Genomic DNA, 20,050 nt, shown 5'->3' with positions numbered 1-20,050 from the left:
GGGATCATGTAAATATATCACATAGAGGCAGACAACAGTGTGATGATAGCCAGAGGGGAAGGGGGCCGGGCTGGGTGAGCTGGGCAAAGGCGGGATAAATGGGGACAGAAAGGACTTGGCTTTGAGCGCTGGGCGCATGATGCAGTGTGCCGATGATGTTTTGTTGAGTTATACGTTTGAAACCTGTGTGGTTTGGTCAACCAAAGTCACACTTTAATTACAAAAATAAAATAAAATAAATTTATTTAAAATCTAAGTATATAGGAAAAACATTTAACCACATCTATTTTTAATTTTCTAGGCTTTAGTGTTTTCTCTTTGACTCATTACTTTGGTAAACCATTTGTACAAAATGTGACATATAATGAGTAATTTAAGCCTCTTGGTTATAATTAATAATGAACATAAATTGCTTCATGTAAAAAAGGGATTTTGTTTTTAAGTTTAAACATGTTTTTAACAATAATATTTATAAAATATTGAGTTGCTTCACCTGTGGTGGCATAGTGGATAAAGTGTCGACCGGGAATGCTGAGGTTGTGTGTTTAAGCCCTGGTTTGCCTGGTCAAGGCACATATGACAAGCAATCAATGAACAAATGAAGTGAAGCAGCTATCAGTTGATACTTCTCCCTCCCTGACTCCTCTCTTGGTAAAATCAATAAATAAATCTTTATTATTTAAGTAAGAGGCGGAGAGATGGAGACAGACTCCCATATGTGCCCTGACCCGGACCCACCCAGCAACCCCTGTCTGGGGCCAATGCTTGCATCAGCCAAGCCATCCTCAGTGCCCAAGACGGATGCTCGAACCAATTGAGCCACTGGCTGAGAGAGGGCAGGAAGGGGAAAAGCGGGAGAGGTAAGGGAAGAGAAGCAGATGGTCGCTTCTCCGGTGTGCCCTCACCAGGGATTGAACCTGGTACGTCCACATGCTGGGCCAACATTCTGTCCACTGAACCAACCAGCCAGGACAATAAAAATCTTAAAAAACAAAAAAAGATTTTCAGCAACAGAAAGATTACTGGCCATAAAGAGAGAAAACCTGCTCACCAACTGGCTGTGTGATATAGAGGAGGTCCATTAAGGTCTCTAAATCCCATTTGCATCTCTTTAAAAAAGGCATCACCTCAAATTATAAAGTACAAAAACATTGAATATTGTACACCTGAAACTAATATAAATAATATAATATTCTTTATCAACTATATTTTAAAAAGACATATGTAGCATTCTTAATATTCTCTGAGCTGCTTAATATAACCTTTACTTTTGAGTCATGTTACTTATGAAATAAAACTGATTTTCATTACTGACCTCCCCCCCAAAAAATATCACCATCACTGTCAACTGTCGCCCTCACCATCATCATCATCATCATCATCATCATCATCATCATCATCATCTATGCCCTAACTAATCTAAAGGGTAGTTGTGAAGACTGCACAAAAAGCAATATGCCTTATAAATTATTAAGTGCCATGCAAATGTAAACAATGGTTATTGAAAAATATGTTTAGGAATTCACTTTAACTTAGGCAGTTAAATATAATAATTTTCACCTGAGGACATGATTGTGCTTACTAAATGATTAACTGTGTAGATAATCATGCTTAACTTAATGGAGTGATTTGAGTGTTTTTCCTTTAAACAAATAGGACACTGAAATATTTATGCCATAATGTTCTGGTTATGAGGCAGGCAACCTTCAAAGTTGCTTCTGCTTCTCTGTAAGACTGTTTTGTCATTCTTGGTGCACATACACAGCGAGGAAGTGGCAGCTTACTGCAGTGGAGCTTGGCTTGAACTGGAAGGGGCAAAAATGTCAACACATGAGAGGAATAAATCTTAGAGTGGGACAAGTCCTTAAGTTTCTGTGTTCTTTTCCATTGCCTAGAACTAAGGGCATAGTTCTAGTCTTCCTAAACTCTCTGTCAGCTCTATGTGTGTAATTCTGTGAAGGGATTTTAACAGATGTTAGCCCATCAGATTTATTGCTCTCCTTTTTCTCCTCCCATTATTGTATAATATGAAGAACATAAAAGGTAGTGTAGCCAGTGCCGCTAAAATTGCTAGTTGAGCTAACTGATTCAGTGCTTGATTGCATATTTTAATGGTGTGCCCCAGTTTCAGCCCATTTTCTCCAGTATAATCTAAGCCAGCCTCTCCAGTTTAGTCAAGTATTTATTCACTCAATGCCCTTCTCTCTCAACTTCGGGGAGAAAAAAGGAGAAAAAAAAGGAGAAATACGGGATTATAAAAGATACATTTTATTCATTTTCTCTCCTGTCTTTATTATTATTATGCTATAGTAGAGGATTTGTGAATTTACTCCTACTTTATATCCTTTATAATGCTAAAAGATCCATGAGAGCATAGTATGGCCACTGTAAATGTTTTATTTTTAATGTATTTACAAGCACTGGAGTACAAGCATAATTACTTACTTTGTTTTCAAAAGTTGCTATAGCCTGACGTGTGGTGGTGCAGTGGATAAAACATTGACTTGGAATGCTGAGGACATCAGTTTGAAACCCTGTGCTTGCCGGTCAAGGCACATACAGGAAGTAACTACTATGAGTTGATGCTTCCTGCTTCTCCCCCTACTCTCTCTCTCTCTCTCCTCTCTTCTCTCTCTAAAAGTTAATTTTAAAAATGTGTTGCTATAAAATAGCTGGAAAAAATAATTCTGTAGATATACACATTAAGCCTCCTCACAAATGGGTGTTAACTCTATTTAAGAACAGATCATTTCCTTTCCCTGCTGCTAGAATTTATTTTTCCTTGTAATATCCTTTTACGCTGATCCAGACACAAGGCTTCCATTGACTTTGACAAATGGTACACTTTAATTAGCTCTGTGGATTGCAGAGCCAGACCACTGGATTGAGTTTTCATGCTGGCCTTTGCTCACTAGCAAAGCTGAGTTTGCTAGCTGTCACAGGATAATAACATAGTTCTTTGAAGAAGGTAGATTCAAACTCAAATAAATGCTATAGACTCTATAGAATAGTTGCAGCTGTCCTAAATAACTAACAGTTTTCTGAAAACTTGGAAACACATAGGGTTTACCTTAAAATGTGATTAGCAATCTCAACCTCTAATGCTTTAAATACTGGTTTGCCAAAGGCGTTATCTAAATTTGTGACATTTTTGTAATGTACTTTGATTGTGAATGGTTACTAGGAATCTCTACCATCTGCTCAAATCCAATGTGGTCCTGACTGGCCTTGGCCACTGGCATTATGCTGTTGGAGGAGGTAATGTAGAGGTCTTGACCTCTAGAGCTCCACTCTCTGTTCCCTGTGTTTGGAATGTACATCTGCTCACCATTTTTCCCCCCAGTGGGAGCCATTTTCAAGGCTGCGTCCATGGCAAAGCAATGTATTATTATTATTTTTTTGAAAGAAAGCTATTCCAAAAACTTTATCAGTATATAAAAACTGTGTGTTATCAATATCAAGATTGAAAATTATATAAAGATTAATTTTATGTACAACTATCAAGAAAAAAATAACTTTTATAAGGGAGAGACACATATAAGCTATCAGAGACAACTTTGCAGGTAAATTTAAATTGACTTTACTTCCATAATTTCAAAATAAATTAATTAGTAGTTTTTTCAGTGATATAACTGAAATATTAAAATATACTATTTATCAGAATTATTTAGTAATTTTAACTAACATAAAACTCACAAAAGCAATGTATTATTGAGACCATCTGGGTACTATAGGTGACTGAACCCAATTAAGGCCTCTATGTAAACTTTAAAATTCTGGCGGTGGGTATGGAGTTGTCTAATCTTGTGGCTGGTCAAGACAAGCTGGTAAGTTGCCTTGCTTATTAAACCTGCCACCCCCAACCTAGAGCAGTCTGCCTCTTTCATGGGTCTCTCCAGCTCACCATGCTCAGGGGCCAGTTTGCAAACCTACAAAGCCCAAGGCGGGACAGAACAGCAATGGGGCAGATAAAAGAACTGTTGGAAGTGGTCATAAAACCAAAACACGGGAAGAAAGGAAGGAAGGGAGTAGGGAAGGAAGGGCAGGGGAAAACGAAAAAGTCCTCTGGAAGTCATTTAATGCAGTGCTCTGTGCTTTTCAAACTATCTGGGGTAAAAGAGCTTTCTTAACTATTTTCTTTTTTAATTTCCAAATTGTCATAGACTGATAATTTTGTAAACTACAATAATGAACTACAAAATATAAAAATACTTATAAATGAAAGAATTACTTATTGTTATTAGACAAAATATATAAAATTAACTCTGTCAACTTGTTATAAAAGTTTATCAGGCCCTGGCCAGTTGGCTCAGCGGTAGAGAGTCGGCCTGGCGTGCGGGGGACCCGGGTTCGATTCCCGGCCAGGGCACATAGGAGAAGCGCCCATTTGCTTCTCCACCCCCACCCCCTCCTTCCTCTCTGTCTCTCTCTTCCCCTCCCGCAGCCAAGGCTCCATTGGAGCAAAGATGGCCTGGGCGCTGGGGATGGCTCCTTGGCCTCTGCCCCAGGCGCTAGAGTGGCTCTGGTCGTGGCAGAGCGACGCCCCGGAGGGGCAGAGCATCGCCCCCTGGTGGGCAGAGCGTCGCCCCTGGTGGGCATGCTGGGTGGATCCAGGTCGGGCACATGCGGGAGTCTGTTTGTCTTTCCCCGTTTCCAGCTTCAGAAGAAAAAAAAAATACAAAAAAAAAAAAGTTTATCAGTGGATATTCGTTATTTCTGGACTCTAGTTAACTGTTTGCAGATGGCACTTACCCGCTAACCACACCCTCAGTGGGACTGATTTAGTGTAAAGGCAAAGAACTCTCTATCACCTGTTATGCTGAGGATGAACATAAGGATTGCATCAGATCACATAATCATTGTTATATTCATTTATTCAAGCTTGGCAAATGTATTTTTTCTTTAAAAAAAAGCAGGGAAAGAAAAACTTCAGCAGGATTTCCATGCAAATGCTGAAAATAAAAGCACAAAAGTCAGCCTTACCTACCTGGAAAATTCACAGGTTTAGCAAATTTGTTATTTGCTCTTGATGATGCCAATGCCCTTCAGCCAAAGACCACCAGGACCACACGTGCATTTAAACACAGTGGGTTTATTATTTGTTGCAGAGATAGAACACATGCCCAAGAAAACAGAATATCTTAGTAAGCAAGTGTTAGAATGAGTCAATTACAGCATTTGGACTTTGGCTGATGGGGGGGGGCTGTCAAGAAGCAGGGGTTCTCTCTAGATTTGATACTGCTGGAAAGTAGGGACAGTTCTCTGATTGGGTATTTTGTAAGTGGCACAGTGACCTTTTGTCTATGCTTAGAAAAGCACAGTCAAGTAGCTTTGTTTGTTTATTTATCATGGTCTCAGAGTACCGTTGTCTGAGGTCGATATTCTGCAAGTTTATATCCAACAGAACAAAATGACCTGATTGTAGGTATCAGAGCAGCTTGTAAAAATATTGCTGTCAAATCAGACATATAAAACTAAAAATAAAACTTAAATCGTTTTCATTGTCTAAAATCCTGATCTTTAGTGTTCCAAATACTTTGGGAAATTTTCTCTGGTGACAGTGCTTAAAGTTGTTAACAAGAACTTTTGACCTATCCTGACCAGGCGGTGGCGCAGTGGATAGAGCGTCAGACTGGGTTGTGGAGGACCCAGGTTTGAGATCCCAAGGTCACCAGCTTGAGCGTGGGCTCATCTGGTTTGAGCAAGGCTCACCAGCTTGAGCCCAAGGTTGCTGGCTTGAGCAAGGGGTCACTCGGTCTGCTGTAGCCCCCTGGTCAAGGCACATATGAGAAATCAATCAATGAACAACTAAGGAGCCGCAACGAAGAATTGATGTTTCTCACCTCTCCCCCTTCCTGTCTGTCTGTCCCTATCTGTCCCTCTCTCTGTCTCTCTGTCTCTCCCACAAAATAAAAAGAACTTTTGACCTAATTGAATAGTCTATGTATCCATGCAGAGTACATCATGACAAAAAAACGTTGATTGTTTTAAATTAACTAGTCAAGCCAATCACAAGTTTCAAAGTACATCTACTCACCTATTGATTTTAAATAAGTTTGCAGCATGAGGCCTTTAGGCATCCAGGCTGAGACACCTAGAGCAATTTGGGAAAAGAATTTTATTTTTATGAGTTCCATTTTTTGAGTCAACCACAAAGCAGAAAATTGAGTTATTTGGATAAAATATATGAATTTACTGAAGTCAGTACATTTCAGTCTGATGTCTTACATTATTTTACAATAAAGCTTTGCCATGGAATATTCTAACTTTCTAAACAATGACTTGTTTCCATTTGCTTCTCTCTCTGAATGATTGTTTCCCCGAGTCAATAGCCATGGGCCAAGACTGTATCTTACGCCTCTATTTCCACTGTCTGAGTCCCTGACACAAAGCAGATCGGTACACATCTGTGGAACTTAACTAAGCAGTTTACTAGAAACTTAAAATGTCTTAGCTTGAAATTAATGTATGAACTTCTGCCTTCCATCTTAAGAAAACACAACATGAAATTTTTCTTTAAATTGCAGTCCTGATGTTTTATAGAACAAATGAGAATTATAAAGTCCTTTGGAGTCTCTTTAAATGTTTCTTTTGAGTATAAAAGAGTGAAATATTAGCTAAGTTAGCAAATTGAGTACATATCACAGGATGTGTATTTTAATCTTTACTGTTGATAAAAACTCAATGAGAGTGCTATGTTATTGTCTAACAATAAAATCAGGTTTCTTTATACCAATCAGTTTAATACACGGATTCAATCTTTAAAACTGCTAGAAAGCACTCTAAGAAAAAACAAATTAACAGTCTTTGCGTGTGTGTGTGTGAATTTGCAGTCTTTTAAAATACTTTGCAGACACTGACCAAGTCCAGCTAGGTATATGTTTTGGTCTATAAAGAGGAAATCCACATTTAAAAACCTAACTTTTGTTTGATTATTGTTCAAACAATCCCATTTCCTTCTCCTTGGTTTCATGAGAAACTAAGTCATATAGAGTCTAAGAAGCACAGTTGTGTCTAATTTCAGTTTTTCTATAAAGAATACAAAATTTTTGCTATATTATAGAACTGATCTCTTTAAACACCAGGGTCCCATGTGAAAATGTATGAAGACTAACTCACAAAATGTGTGTGTGTGTATATATAAATATATAATATATATTTACTCAAATGTGTTTTGTAAATATATATATATATATTTAATGAAACATGAAGTTCAGGTAAATATACATTCTCAGTTGTACATTTAAAATTTATTTTATGTTTATTCAAGTCAAAGAACTCTTTTCCAGATATATTTTTGTATTTTAATTCCAGAAATGTTTGCAATTCAATCAAGAAAGATATGAAGTTAACCACCTGCTCTGGCACTGTGTAGCTGCCTGGACTTGTGTTCAGAAGAAGAGTCCCCAGTTGAACAAGGTGCTTGAACATGTCGTCTTTCATAAAACCCAGCTTCGACAGAAATGCTGGTAAGAGGGAGCCTATAAATCCGAAAGTAACTCATGGAGAAACCGTTGTGTTTAAATGTTAAATAACCTTTGTACTTAAATGTTAATCACACCTTAGTTGACTAGTAAAAAAATTTATAATCTGAATTCCAAAGGCAAGGGCAATTTATATATTTTGTATTAGTTCATTTCATCAATAAAGTGTTCTTTTTTTTTTGACTCAATGAGCATGCATGTATTACATAGTTTGTCTTTATTAAATGAAATTTACTATTAATAAATTCATTCTCATTTTAAAACTTTTTTATTTTCCAACTTGTTAAACAATGACAATGAAGTACAGTTCATTATTTTGGGGGAAATCTAAAATTGTTTCATTATGCCTTACTTGTAATGTATAACAAAAATGATTTTGACTAACTGTTAGTTTACACCTGTACAAATGTTAATTTGAGAAGTGAAAAAGATGTCTTAATACAAAAAAGGGCATGGGTTCAATGGAGGGAAAATATTTTAAAGGAGTATTTCTGAGGAAATTGATCAGAGTTTGTTTTTGTTTTTGTTTTTTATTCAGTGAGATGCAGGGAGGCAGACAGATAGGCTCCCACATGTGCCAGGACCAGGATCCACCCAGCAAGCACCCTACTGGGTGCTGCTCTGCCCATCTGGGGCTGCTGTTCTGTTGATTGACAACTGAGCCATCTTAGTGCCTGAGGCGGAGGCCATGGAGCCATCCTCAGTGTCTTGGGCCAACTTGCTTAAACAATTTGAGTCATGGCTTCAGAAAGAGAAGAGAGAGAGAAAAGGGGGAGGGGTAGAGAAGCAGATGGGTGCTTCTCCTGTATGCTCTGATCGGGAATTGAACCCAGGACTTCCACATGCTGAGCCAAGTCTCTACTGCTGAGCCAACCAGCCAAAGTGTAGAGATATTCCATTTTAATATTTGAGGATGATAAGAATTCCTTTTCTAATGCTAACAATAATAATAATAATCTGTTATGCCATAGCAAGTTGTAATTTCAATTGCCATTTATTTTTCTTAAAATTAGTTCCAGTGTTTAAGCCTCTGGTAGCCTACACTGCATCAATGGTCTTTGGATATGTAAATTATAAGAATCAGGAGCATTCCTTATGAACCACTGCTGTTTTCCCAGTTTTATTAGGAAAATTGGGGAATCTGGATCAAGTAAAGATTTCTGGAGGATGACTTAAATTTTGCCTAATTTTCTAGAAATCACCTAGTTTTGAAGAGAGTTCATCTAGAACTTACTCTGTCTCACAGGCTGATGGGAACAACCTACACAGTATTATAATTAACAAAGATCGTTATTCTTTTACATTTAAAAGTGAGAATAGCATCTTTAAGTAGAAAGATAAAAATGCAAATAGAATATGTCTGTTATATCAATAATGCAATATAAAATATAATTTTATTAAGTATATATTAATATTAGAGCTGCTACATATAAGAAAAAGTTAGAGTGTTATATCAGTGCAATTAAGCTGTTCTGAAAGCAATGGTGATACCTTCAGACCACTCTTATTATAGACAATAAGTTGTAGGGGATTCAAACACACAACCTAGTTTTCAAAGGATAAACAACTAGAGCTACTTTAGCTCTTGGAAGACTCTAACTTGGTTTTAAAAATAACAGAAATTATATTTTAACGTATAAAAATAGATACTGCATGACTTTGTCAAATTTATTTTCAAAGTATTCTAATAATTACCAAGTAAACAGGTTCACCTAAATATTGAATACCAAAAGTGGCTGATTAAGAATATCTGATTCTGAAAATCAAGGAACTGTTTCATTAACCAGTTCTCAGTTTTATTGTATTGTATCAACATTGATCTAATTCACTTTGCTAATGGTTTGTCTTTAAGATAGTTTTTTAAAAACTACTTAATATTTTATAGATGTGGGTGTTTTAGAGATTATACAAAAGTTTTTACTTTACATATGAAGAAACTAAGGCCAAGTTTATTAGGCTGACTACTGACTAGATTTTAAGGTTCCAGGGTAGCACTCCTTTTAGTACATCAACCCACGGTCATTCTGGCTGCATTATTGATATAACCGCTTTGAGGCACCTTTTCGCTGAGCCCTGACTTCTCATTTTCTTGGAGGGCATTCTGGAAAGCAATTGAGAGAGAGCATGGCAATGCTGAGACAATGCTGAATGAACAGAAGGGTAAATTGAAAAAATGGTGAAGCAGTAACTACATATAATAGAAAGGACAAGATAATTATTTTAAAAAACGCTGACAGATAATTTTGATTCTATTTCTTATATTTACTGCTTTTTAAGAAATGACTTTAATCTTTTCTTAAAAAAATCATTCTAGAAACAAAAATAATCCACTGACATCAGAAGATTATTCTCTTTTTTACGTTAGCAACTTGATTAATTTTTAAGTCAAATTTTCTGTTAGTGCTAATAACATTAAAATATTAAAAAATTAACTTTTTTAACAAAGTATTTGTTATTTATGCAACAGCTTATACTGCTTTTAAGAAGTCATATATTATAAAACAAACTGCGATATAATTATCAAAATAAAACCAGAAATGCTTTTACATGGTCTCATGTACTCCTAAGATTGGGCACATGTAAAAAATTAAGAAAATGAATTAAATATATTTAGAATGGAATAGAAATATTGGGGCATGTAAAGCCAGTAGCCACGGCCACCATCACAGCCGCCTGGTCCATGCAGGTTCGCATTAGTTTCGGACAGATGGTAATGAAACAATGGAGCCAAAAACTGGTGAGCCATTACCTTTAATCCCAGCTTGCACCCAGCAGGCAAGAAATACACACAGTGAGAAAACTCTTCCCTTTCCATTCAGGGCTCCCAAAGCCACTGACTTATCCAAGTTTCCTAGAATCAAAGGTTTCTACCTCACCAGCCTTATTTACCTCTGTTCCCCATCTCCTTCTCCCTGCACAAACTCTGCACAAACTGGCTTCTCCTTCAGCACTCCACCATCTTGGCCGCTTCTCCTCTCCTCCATGTGGCCTTTCTCTGCTCTTTCCAGCATGGTCTCCTCTGACCCATTTTATAGTGTAGAAATCAAAACCTTTAATCTAGTATACTAACAAGGAAGTCTCTGATACAAAGTCACTTATCTGAGGCATAATGGGATTCTTCATGAGATTGCACCACCCCACATCATGCAACAGTCAAGGGTTTGGGTGGAAGCTTAGTTTTGAAAAGATCTTAGTATTAAAAGGGTGGGAAAGGCTTAGTCTTAAAACTAAGCCTTAGGCTATAATGACCCTGCCTGCTTACAGCCTGTCCCCCACACCCGATGTAAACTATAAGTGAGCAAACATATATATCATATTTACAAACTTATTTGACCAACAGGGCATTAGGCCTTAACAATAAATTAAGACTGTCAGGATTTGCTGGACCACATAGCCTTAGAACTGTGACACTTGTTTGAAGATATCTTTGGTTTAATACCTGAAATTCAAAGCCACATGAGCATTAACAGGAACAATTTTATTTTACATTCATATCAGAAAAGTACCATAATGATGAATAAATAAATGTTCAAAAATTTAAAATGCACAGGGAGACCATTCAAGTGATTGATCAGAAGAACTATTTTTTAATGTGGGCAAAAATTGCCGGTGTCCATACAGATGAGTGCTTTTCATCTGCTTATTTCTGATGTATCCATCAGTAGATAACTTATGAATGTATTTGCCTGCCGGACTTCTTTTAACCTCCTTTGTAAAGATCATACAATACAAAAGGGAAGAAAGAGAAGCAATGTGGTTCCAGCTGAGCCCAGAAAAGAGCAGGCTCAGGATCCATGAAATGACTAGAAGGACTGAGAATTAGAGCAGCCTCTGCTCTCTGGGGATCAGGAAAAATACCAAGGAAAGGAAATGCACCAAAGACAATAAATTATAAAACAGGCTGAACAAGTAGAGAAAAAGAGAATCCACAAGCTCCTCCCAGCTGCCACGCACCACCCTTTATCTTGGAAGATTAGCTGCCTTGCACAGCAGAGTAGATAAGCAGCTTGCTGTAAGGCCAATTTCCATTTAATACGGTTAAACTTTATATGATGCTTCATATGCTCAATGCTCCACCTTGTGGTTTGGCCTTTTATAAACTGCCCCATTTGCTCTGGGGAGATAGCTCAAGCCGGTGCAAAAGGCTTTCTAATCTAACATGAAAATAATGAATTGTGTTTATAATTGAATTATTAGCCAATGAAGATTCTGATAAATGCAGTATGGCATTTGAGTAGAGCAGTATAACATAAAATTATATCTCCCAAAGCAAAATAGCTGATTTAATGCGCTTCATGAATGTATTCCAAAGAAGCTTCATAATTTAAAATTATATTGACATAGCGAGTGTTTTTCAGATGTACAGTATCTGTGTTTGCATCGAAATGAACATAGCAGTAACTGCTTTGCATGGGCAGCGAGGCCTTTACTTCTGTCTAGATCACTGATATCTACATTGTCTATCTCCATAAACCCCAGTAATTATTATAATGTTTATATGACAGTCTAACCAATGCCATTCAAACAAAGTTTTTATTAATAATATTTCTCATTATTCATGTGCTGAGATGTCAATGTAGGCCCTCACTCTTCTGATTCATTTCCTGAATTTCTTATTGATCCTTTGATCTTCTGACCTAAATATAAACATTTAGTATATAACACTCTATATCAATGGTAACCATATCAATTATGCTTTGATGCAGTAAAAGACAAAAAGCATTCAACTGCAAATCAGAAGACTTGAGTTTTAGTCCTGTCTTTTGCTGCCTAATTTTGAATGAGTCACTTAACCCCTGTGAACAGAACCGGTTTAATGGTTAAAGAAATAATTGTCACCCCAAAGAGCTTTTGAAATATTTAAATAAGATAAGTAATATGAAAACACTTTTTATACATTCATTCTTCCCTAATATTTCATTTACTGTTAGTTCAGATCTGAATTAATTTTTCCAGTCCTGCCTACTGAATTTCTGTCTCGGTACCTGACACATGTCCTCTGCTCAAGTTAACCAAATTAGACAGCTTAACTACTACATTTCAGAACTGTTTCCCTGCTCTCTCCTCCCACTATCACAATCTTGGTTAGGGCCATTATTGTCTCATGACTCTTGTAGCTTGTTAATTGGTTTCTTTGCCTTAAGTTTTTCTCCTCCCTAATCTGTCATACTCTGTTGCCAGGGCTACAGCATAAATGTGATTACACCATTTTTCTGCTGAAAATTATTTAATAAGAACTGTTTTTCATGACACAGGGGTCGCAGCTCCAATTAGGGTCTCATAACTTGCCACGATTAAAAAAAAAAAAACAAAAAAAACAAGGAGAGCAAAAATGAATAGCGAAAGTTCCTGCTACTGTAATTACAGTATTTGCCACCAACATAATCAAGAGAAATGCCTGGTAGGGTGGAAAGGAAGAAAGCAAACTGTGGCCAGCCTGCTCCTTCTCCTGTGAGACAGCTGTTGTGGCCTGACCACACCCCATCTCTTCCTTCTGCTCCACCTTCTTCTCTGGAGCTCCAGGAATGAAATTCTGTAAGCGGAGAAAGGGCCCTTTTGGCAGACATGCTATAGACTAGCTTTTTGTTTAGTCCATCTCTTCAGATTATCAAACATCAGGCAATGCCATGATAAGTGTATTCTTTAAACTAGTTTTCCTAAATGGTCAAAATCAGGAATGAAATGCTGACTGCCTTTTTTTCTCCATGTGCAATGAAGATTGTGACTAATTTACTTATACTAACCCTCCTCTTTCTGGCCTATTAATTTAAACTTGAGTGTCTGATAACATTATGGTCAAATCATTATCTAAAATGCTCTATCCATTAAAACTTTTTTATATTTTTACATTTGGGGGATCATATTTATAAATTTATGTTGATTAATTAAAATTTATCTTTTTTTTAAACCACTATCTTCCACTTAACAGTAGGGTTTGCCATTCTTAAATTCTTAAATACTATTCATTTCTTGGTTGGCTTGAGTAAATTTCTAACACAAACATAGGTAACTTATTTTATTCAGTGAACTCCTGATTCCACACGACCCTTGGCTTAGTGTAGCATGTGTACCATTTATTTTTCCCCTAAAAAATAATGTACATTTTGCCTAGAAATAGACTTCTATGATCACAGCTTTTTAAAATTACATCTTTAAACTCTATATATTGCTATGTTATTTTCTAACTTACAGTTATAATGAGATATTCAAAGCCAGTCTACCTCTTTTTAATTTTTTTTTAATCCAGTAATTTGTAGAAACACCTTTGCAATCTGGTAGCCAGAAGGTCAATGCATCCTCTCTTGTCTCACTGACTCTGTTAGAAAGCTCTTGGTACAAATCATCTGCTTTACTTACAGAAAAGCTCCTACTATGTGAAACTGTGCAAATGCTGCAGCTACTGGCTTATACTTTCTGAAGGTCTTCCATTGGTTACTCATCATTTACTCATGTTCTCACCCCCATCTGTGCTTAGGGTTCTTTCTACATTATGGTGAAAAATTCATATGTCTTTATATTAAATTTTAAATTAAATATTGGGCTTCTTGGCATTGGAAAGTTCTCTTTCTTTCAAGTGAGTCTTGTTTTCTTTATAAATATAAAATCCATACATTTTTTTTACTATAGTACTAAGATTTTTTTTCTGCTTTTATGTTTATTTCAATAGGCATTAGATAGTAATAGGTCTCAGTTTGCTAGCTTTAAATGTAATTATCTTTCTCTAAATTATGGAAGGGTTTTTCAAGTGTGCCCCCTTCCAAGTGTTAGTTTTGCAGTTAACTTCCTCAATTAGGGATTTAAATTATATTTTCCTTTCAATATCTTGTTTTCTTAATATCGGGCCATTCATTTCAGTATCAAAGCTTTTCATTCTTCTTCTGGGATTTATTAAAGATGCTTAAGCATCTTGAAAAATATCTTCTGGCTCCTGTAAGAAATCATTTTCAGAGAGCTGATCCTCTGAGTATTCAGCCTCATTTTTTTTTCCTTTGCTATAAACATATTTTTTATTGTTCTCATGGAGAGCCTACTCTTTCATTTTCCATTTCTTTTACCTCAGAACTAGAAGAAACCTATAAAAAACTTGGTATTTTTAAATAAGAGATTAATGTTTCCAGAATACAGCATTCTTAAAAGCTACAACACTCAACATGCAACATCATTAGGGACCTTCCTGAATTCTGCTGATCTGTGATATTTTATCCTTAAGGAGAAAACACATTCCAGTATTCCCTTGTATTCCCTCCTCCTCCCGCCCTCCCACAAGCAGTATTTTCTATACTTTCTGTCATCCAGAAGTTGTCATCTCTGAATAAGTAAGGAGAGATAAGGATGAAGCAAAGAAGTAATACTCTGGCTTCTTAAAAAAAAATCTTAAAAAAATTAATTTTAAAATTTTCTGATTCTATAAATAACAGGAGAAACAGTAGAGATATTTATTTTTTCTTTAATTTTTTTAACTTGGGGAGGGGGAAGCTGCTGTGTGCTGTGAAGTGGCATGCGAGTGCTCCTTATTGCTGTCCTCAGTCCAGTCCATCAGCTCTATGCATAGTTTATGAAAACTCCCTGTAAGTCACTGCTCTTAGTGACCTCTCTTCCGTTCTTAGTCTGCAGGGTTGTATACATTTTTTTACCTCATTAGTGTTTTCTGAAGTATCTATTAAAGACTGAAATAAACCTGTGTGGGGGTTCCAACTTGGAGACATTTAATTCCATCTTTTAAAATTATAATTTGGTCATTGAGGAAACATGTAAAGGATTAAGGAAAACCTAAATAAACTGTTCGGATGCTGAATTTTCTAACCTTTTAATTAAGGTTGTATGTAGATAGATAGATAGATAAATAGATGATAGATAGATAGATGATAGATAAATAGATAGATAGAAGCTTTTTATGAAACCCTGGGTTATTATATTTTACCTGATTTATATTAGTGTAAAAGGAACACTGGATTGCAATCAGGCTAATTAAAGTCCAGTTCAGGATTTGGTACTGTTTAGCTATCTATAGTGATTCACATTAATTTTATAAATTAAAGAAAAACTAAAGAGTAAAATCAATCAAGTAATAATTAATCAAGTAAAACAACTTGCTATTTTAGACAAGCCAGTGAACCTCTGTCTCAGTTGTTTTTTTCATTTAAAAAATTAGGTGGGAATCTATAATATTTATAAATCACTTTATACATGTTTAATTTCATGGCCTTGTAAAACTAAGCCAATGTATTAATGATGGAGACTTGGTTCAAAAGAAGCAATTGCTGTGTTAAAATCTTTAACCTAATCCAATTTGAATTTTTCTTTCTATGCGCCTAAATTTTCAGTTTTGACTTTTAACAAACTACAATTTATAGGTATTGATGCTTCTATTCTATTTTTGGCTAAAGTATTTTTACTTTTAGTAGACTTTACAATCAGCAGCATTGATTGAAAAGAGTGTGTTTCTGGTAAAGCATTTTCCTAGGTGGCTGACACTGATGGACCTTTTTCAATCCATATTTCAGTGATAGTGCCTCAATTTAGTTACGGTTTCCAAAACCTAATGATTATGAGGTATATTCAGGGAAGAAAAAGTTCTGTGATCTCTGAGACTATCTTCTCCTTTACTTGAACTTAGTACTGGTGTCGAGTACTCAGGAAGGATGTACACTCGTTGCTCACTCAGGGGACATCTGGATTTCTTTCTTCAGTCACTCTAGGACATCACAGAGAAATAAAGTTATCAAAATCATATCCTTTGAATATATATATATAACAGACACAGGCAGACAGTGTGGTGATAACCCAAGGGAAAGGGGGACTAGGTGGAGGTGGGTAAAGGGGCGGAGATGGAAACCAGAAGAAACTTTACTTGGGGAGGAGGGCACACGATTCGGTGTGCAGATGATGTTTTATTGAGTTGTGCATGTAACACCTTTGTAGTTTTGTGAGCCAGTGTCATCCCAATACATTCGATTAGTAAAACTAATGAATATTTTTTTAATTCAATTCAGTTTAGTATTTTGAACCTGACCATTTTACATAGAGTATTTCACTTAAATCTCACAAATCTTTGGAAAGTAGGTTTTGCTCTATTTACTTTATAGATGAGTAGATTAAGACTGAGGTAGAGTATGCAAACTGCCCTATGTTATATATCTAATTAGTGGTGGAGCTAAGATCTTTTTCTTTAACTTCCCTGATTCTAAAGTTTATGCTTATAAAACTCATGTTAAGGGTATCAGTTAGGATGCAGTTCTTGTCCATGTAACAGTAATCTGACCACTAGTGCATTATCAAATAGGGTTTTACTTATTTCCCAGAACAAGCAGTGCACTGCTGACACAAATGCTTAAAGGAATTTCTAAGAACCAAGCTCCTGGCTTCTTCTTCTTTTTGTCTAAGTGTGTGACTTTCACCGTCATTGTTGCCAGATGGCTGCTCTACCTTCTGTATGCATCTATCATGTATGCATTCTGAGCAAGAGGAAAAGGACAAGGAAAGGAGGAAAAGGCATCTCTTATCTAAATTTAATATATATATTTTTCTTTTTAAGTGAGAGGAGGGGAGATAGTGAGACAGATTTCTGCATTCATCCTGGCCAGGATTCTCCACCAAGCAACCAGCAACCCTATTTGGGGCGTAGGCTCGAGTACCAATCTATCCTCAGCACCTGAGGTTAACTGTGCTTGGGCCAACCGAGCTATCTTCAGAGCTTCTAACCAGTGGAGCCCCTGGCTGTGGGGGGAAGAGGAAGAGAAGGAGGAGAAGGAGGGGGAGAGCAGCAGAGGGTCGCTTCTCTTGTGTGCCCTGACCACGCATCAAACCCAGGACATCCACACTCTGGCTGATGCGGGATGTCCATATGCTGGCTAATTCTCTATCTGCTGAGCCACCAGCCAAGGCCTAATGTTTTTTCTTAATCCAAAAAATAATAGGTTACCTAGAAGTCTTTTTAAATATAAATCTATTTATAGCTCATCGAGCAAATCTTCTAAGCTTCAAGGGAGTTAAGAGTCATTTTTTAAATTAAATTTATTGAGGTATAATTTGTATACAACAAAATTCACACATTTTATGTATATAGATATATGACTTTTGGCAAATGAATATACCTATGTAATTACTACCACAATCAAAATGCAGAACATTTCCAACTTGAGCAGGCAACATTAACTGAGTACTTTGCCATCTTGAACAAAATTGAGATTTAGGTTTTGAAGGAAGAAGATCAGAAATATTAGGTAAGCAATAAGTAAAATTATGTATTCAATGTGATATATAAATTTTATTTTGAGTAACTGAACTTTTTATAAAATGAAATAATGCTGAACTTTTGGAGTATATGAGAAGAATATTTTTTTATTTGTTCTTTCTTGAAAAGAAAACACTCTCTTGAAATTCATTTCTTACAATCAGCTGCAAAAATTTAAAATTTAAAAATCAAAACCTACTGTGAGATTTTGAGGACAATCTCTAGAACCTGAGCCTTTGATGAAATACAATCATTTTAGTATTTATTACTCTCAGAGATTTGTCAGAACACTAATCTGAACTCAAATATCTTGCTAAAATGTGGCTCTTTCTATAGACTATCATCATAACCAATACTAGTCTTTTTTTGTAATTATAATTTATCTGTAGCTTAACATTATAGTTGTGAAGCTATTTAAGTCTATTGAAAGTAATGTATTTTGTAATTCAGGGTGCTCATTTCTTCTAATGAATTACTTTTTTCACTAAAAACTGTTTATTATTATTTTACATTAAAGTCTTTCTGTTTTGTTAATAAAACTTTCAGGATGAATTCAGCACTGGCTTTGTTGGTCCTTGGGGAGACTGCCAAACTGAATGTGGCCTGTTTGAAAACTTTAATGGACCTAATGAGAGATTTTCTTTTAAGCATTATGTCTGTTCAGAACCAGGTAACAGTATATAGTTAATTTTTGTGTGCAAAAATATTTAAATAGAAACAAATTTTTTTCCCCACTACTTATATTCTGGCACATATTAGGGCTTATAGTGAGCATAACTTTGTAATAATAATTTTAATAAAATACAACAATAAATGCTTATTTACCATGTATGCCAGTATGGATTGATTGACAGCTAGGTATAGATGTAGATAGAGATAGAGCTATAGGAAGAGATCTACGTACATATCTATGTACATATAAACACATACATGAGACTTTAAATTTTATGAACAAACTTACATTAAGATCATATAGCTATATATGGTTTAATTTCCTCTTTTAAAAGTTTTAAAAAATACTATAAAATCATTTTTGTTGTTATGTTTGATTAAAACTTACATTTTAGTGGGGATGAGATAAATTAATCATTTATTTTTAAATTGAGTTTCAAATTATTCACAGTTAATTACAAATGATGTTAAACTGAGATTCACATGCATAAAATCTTTATTTGCATTTATGACTATTTCTTTAGAATAGATTCATAAACTAAATAACTGAGTGATAGACCATGAAGTTTATTTTTCATTCTTAGGACAGATGTCCAATCTTTTTCTAGTAGGTATAGCTTTCTTGTTTTCCTATTAAAATATATATATATATATATATATATATATATATATATGTGCAAGTTTTTTTTTCTGATATGACTTACTTCCCCTCTGAGCAAGGTCAGATTCATGCATCTTAAGTTACCTTAAGACTTGATAAGTACACACTTCAGAGAGTCCTGTACACTCAGGGCTAAAAGCTAGAATTGAGGTTTATTTAAAAAAAAGATTCTTTAAAAATATGATATGAAAAATAGTATCTCATTTGAGTAATTTACATTCTATTGATTACTAAGGAAATTGAAAAGTTGTTCTCTCTATATTCTATATTCTATATTATCTGCTTGTATTCTATATTCTTTTTTTATCTGCTTGTATTCTATATTCTTTGAATTATGTTTTATGCCATATATCCATGTAAACTCTGTTTTTTAATGAGTACATTTAAAAAATATTAGTTGATTATACTTTTTTAACAACTCTATAACATTTGAAGATATTTCTTATAAGTATGTTATTGTTATAACAGAATATGTATGGATTATCTAATAGCTATTTTTTTCATTTTAGAAAGAAAACTGCATGGTAGATGACTTTTCCTGGGCTTGGAATGTAGTCTACATGTATATAACAATTCTTGCAGAAATCTGCTTGTATGCAGTCACTTCTAATTTGCGAAAAACTGCTTTTGTTGGTTTCTGTGACTGTAAAAGTTCACAAAAAGATATTTTACTTATGGACAAATCAGAACAGCCAGAATTGAAAGAAACAAGTATTTTAGGTCTTTTGAACTATTTCTCTTCAAAAATGTCAGCTAATTGTAAGTAAAATATTTTTCAACTTGATGAGAAATACTTTTAAAATGTCCTTGTCTACATTTAGTAATGAATCTTTCACAAAAAGTTAACATTTTAATGTTGGAAATAATTTCAAGTTCAGTAGGACTTCTTAACATTTTGGAAGAATATTTTATAACATGGAAAATTTTAATCAGTAATTTTCAAACAACTGAAATATATACTAGCATCAGTTGATTTGTGATTCAAATTACATTCTTTGA

At 35.2% G+C, this 20,050-nt stretch overlaps 1 protein-coding gene across 1 annotated transcript in view; it reads left to right on the top strand.

Annotated features, from left to right (window-relative positions):
• The window catches only part of TMEM232 (transmembrane protein 232), a 222,839-nt gene that overhangs the window by 64,935 nt on the left and 137,854 nt on the right, over nt 1–20,050 (top strand). Inside the window, exons 9-11 of the mRNA XM_066277857.1 lie at nt 7,315–7,469; nt 18,265–18,388; nt 19,561–19,810. Of these exons, the coding sequence (XP_066133954.1) occupies nt 7,315–7,469; nt 18,265–18,388; nt 19,561–19,810 (529 nt within the window). The remainder of the gene's footprint in view (nt 1–7,314; nt 7,470–18,264; nt 18,389–19,560; nt 19,811–20,050) is intronic.

This window comes from Saccopteryx bilineata, chromosome 4, assembly GCF_036850765.1.
Source record: "Saccopteryx bilineata isolate mSacBil1 chromosome 4, mSacBil1_pri_phased_curated, whole genome shotgun sequence".
NCBI lineage: Eukaryota > Metazoa > Chordata > Mammalia > Chiroptera > Emballonuridae > Saccopteryx > Saccopteryx bilineata.
This window is presented reverse-complemented; position numbering and strand designations above follow the sequence as displayed.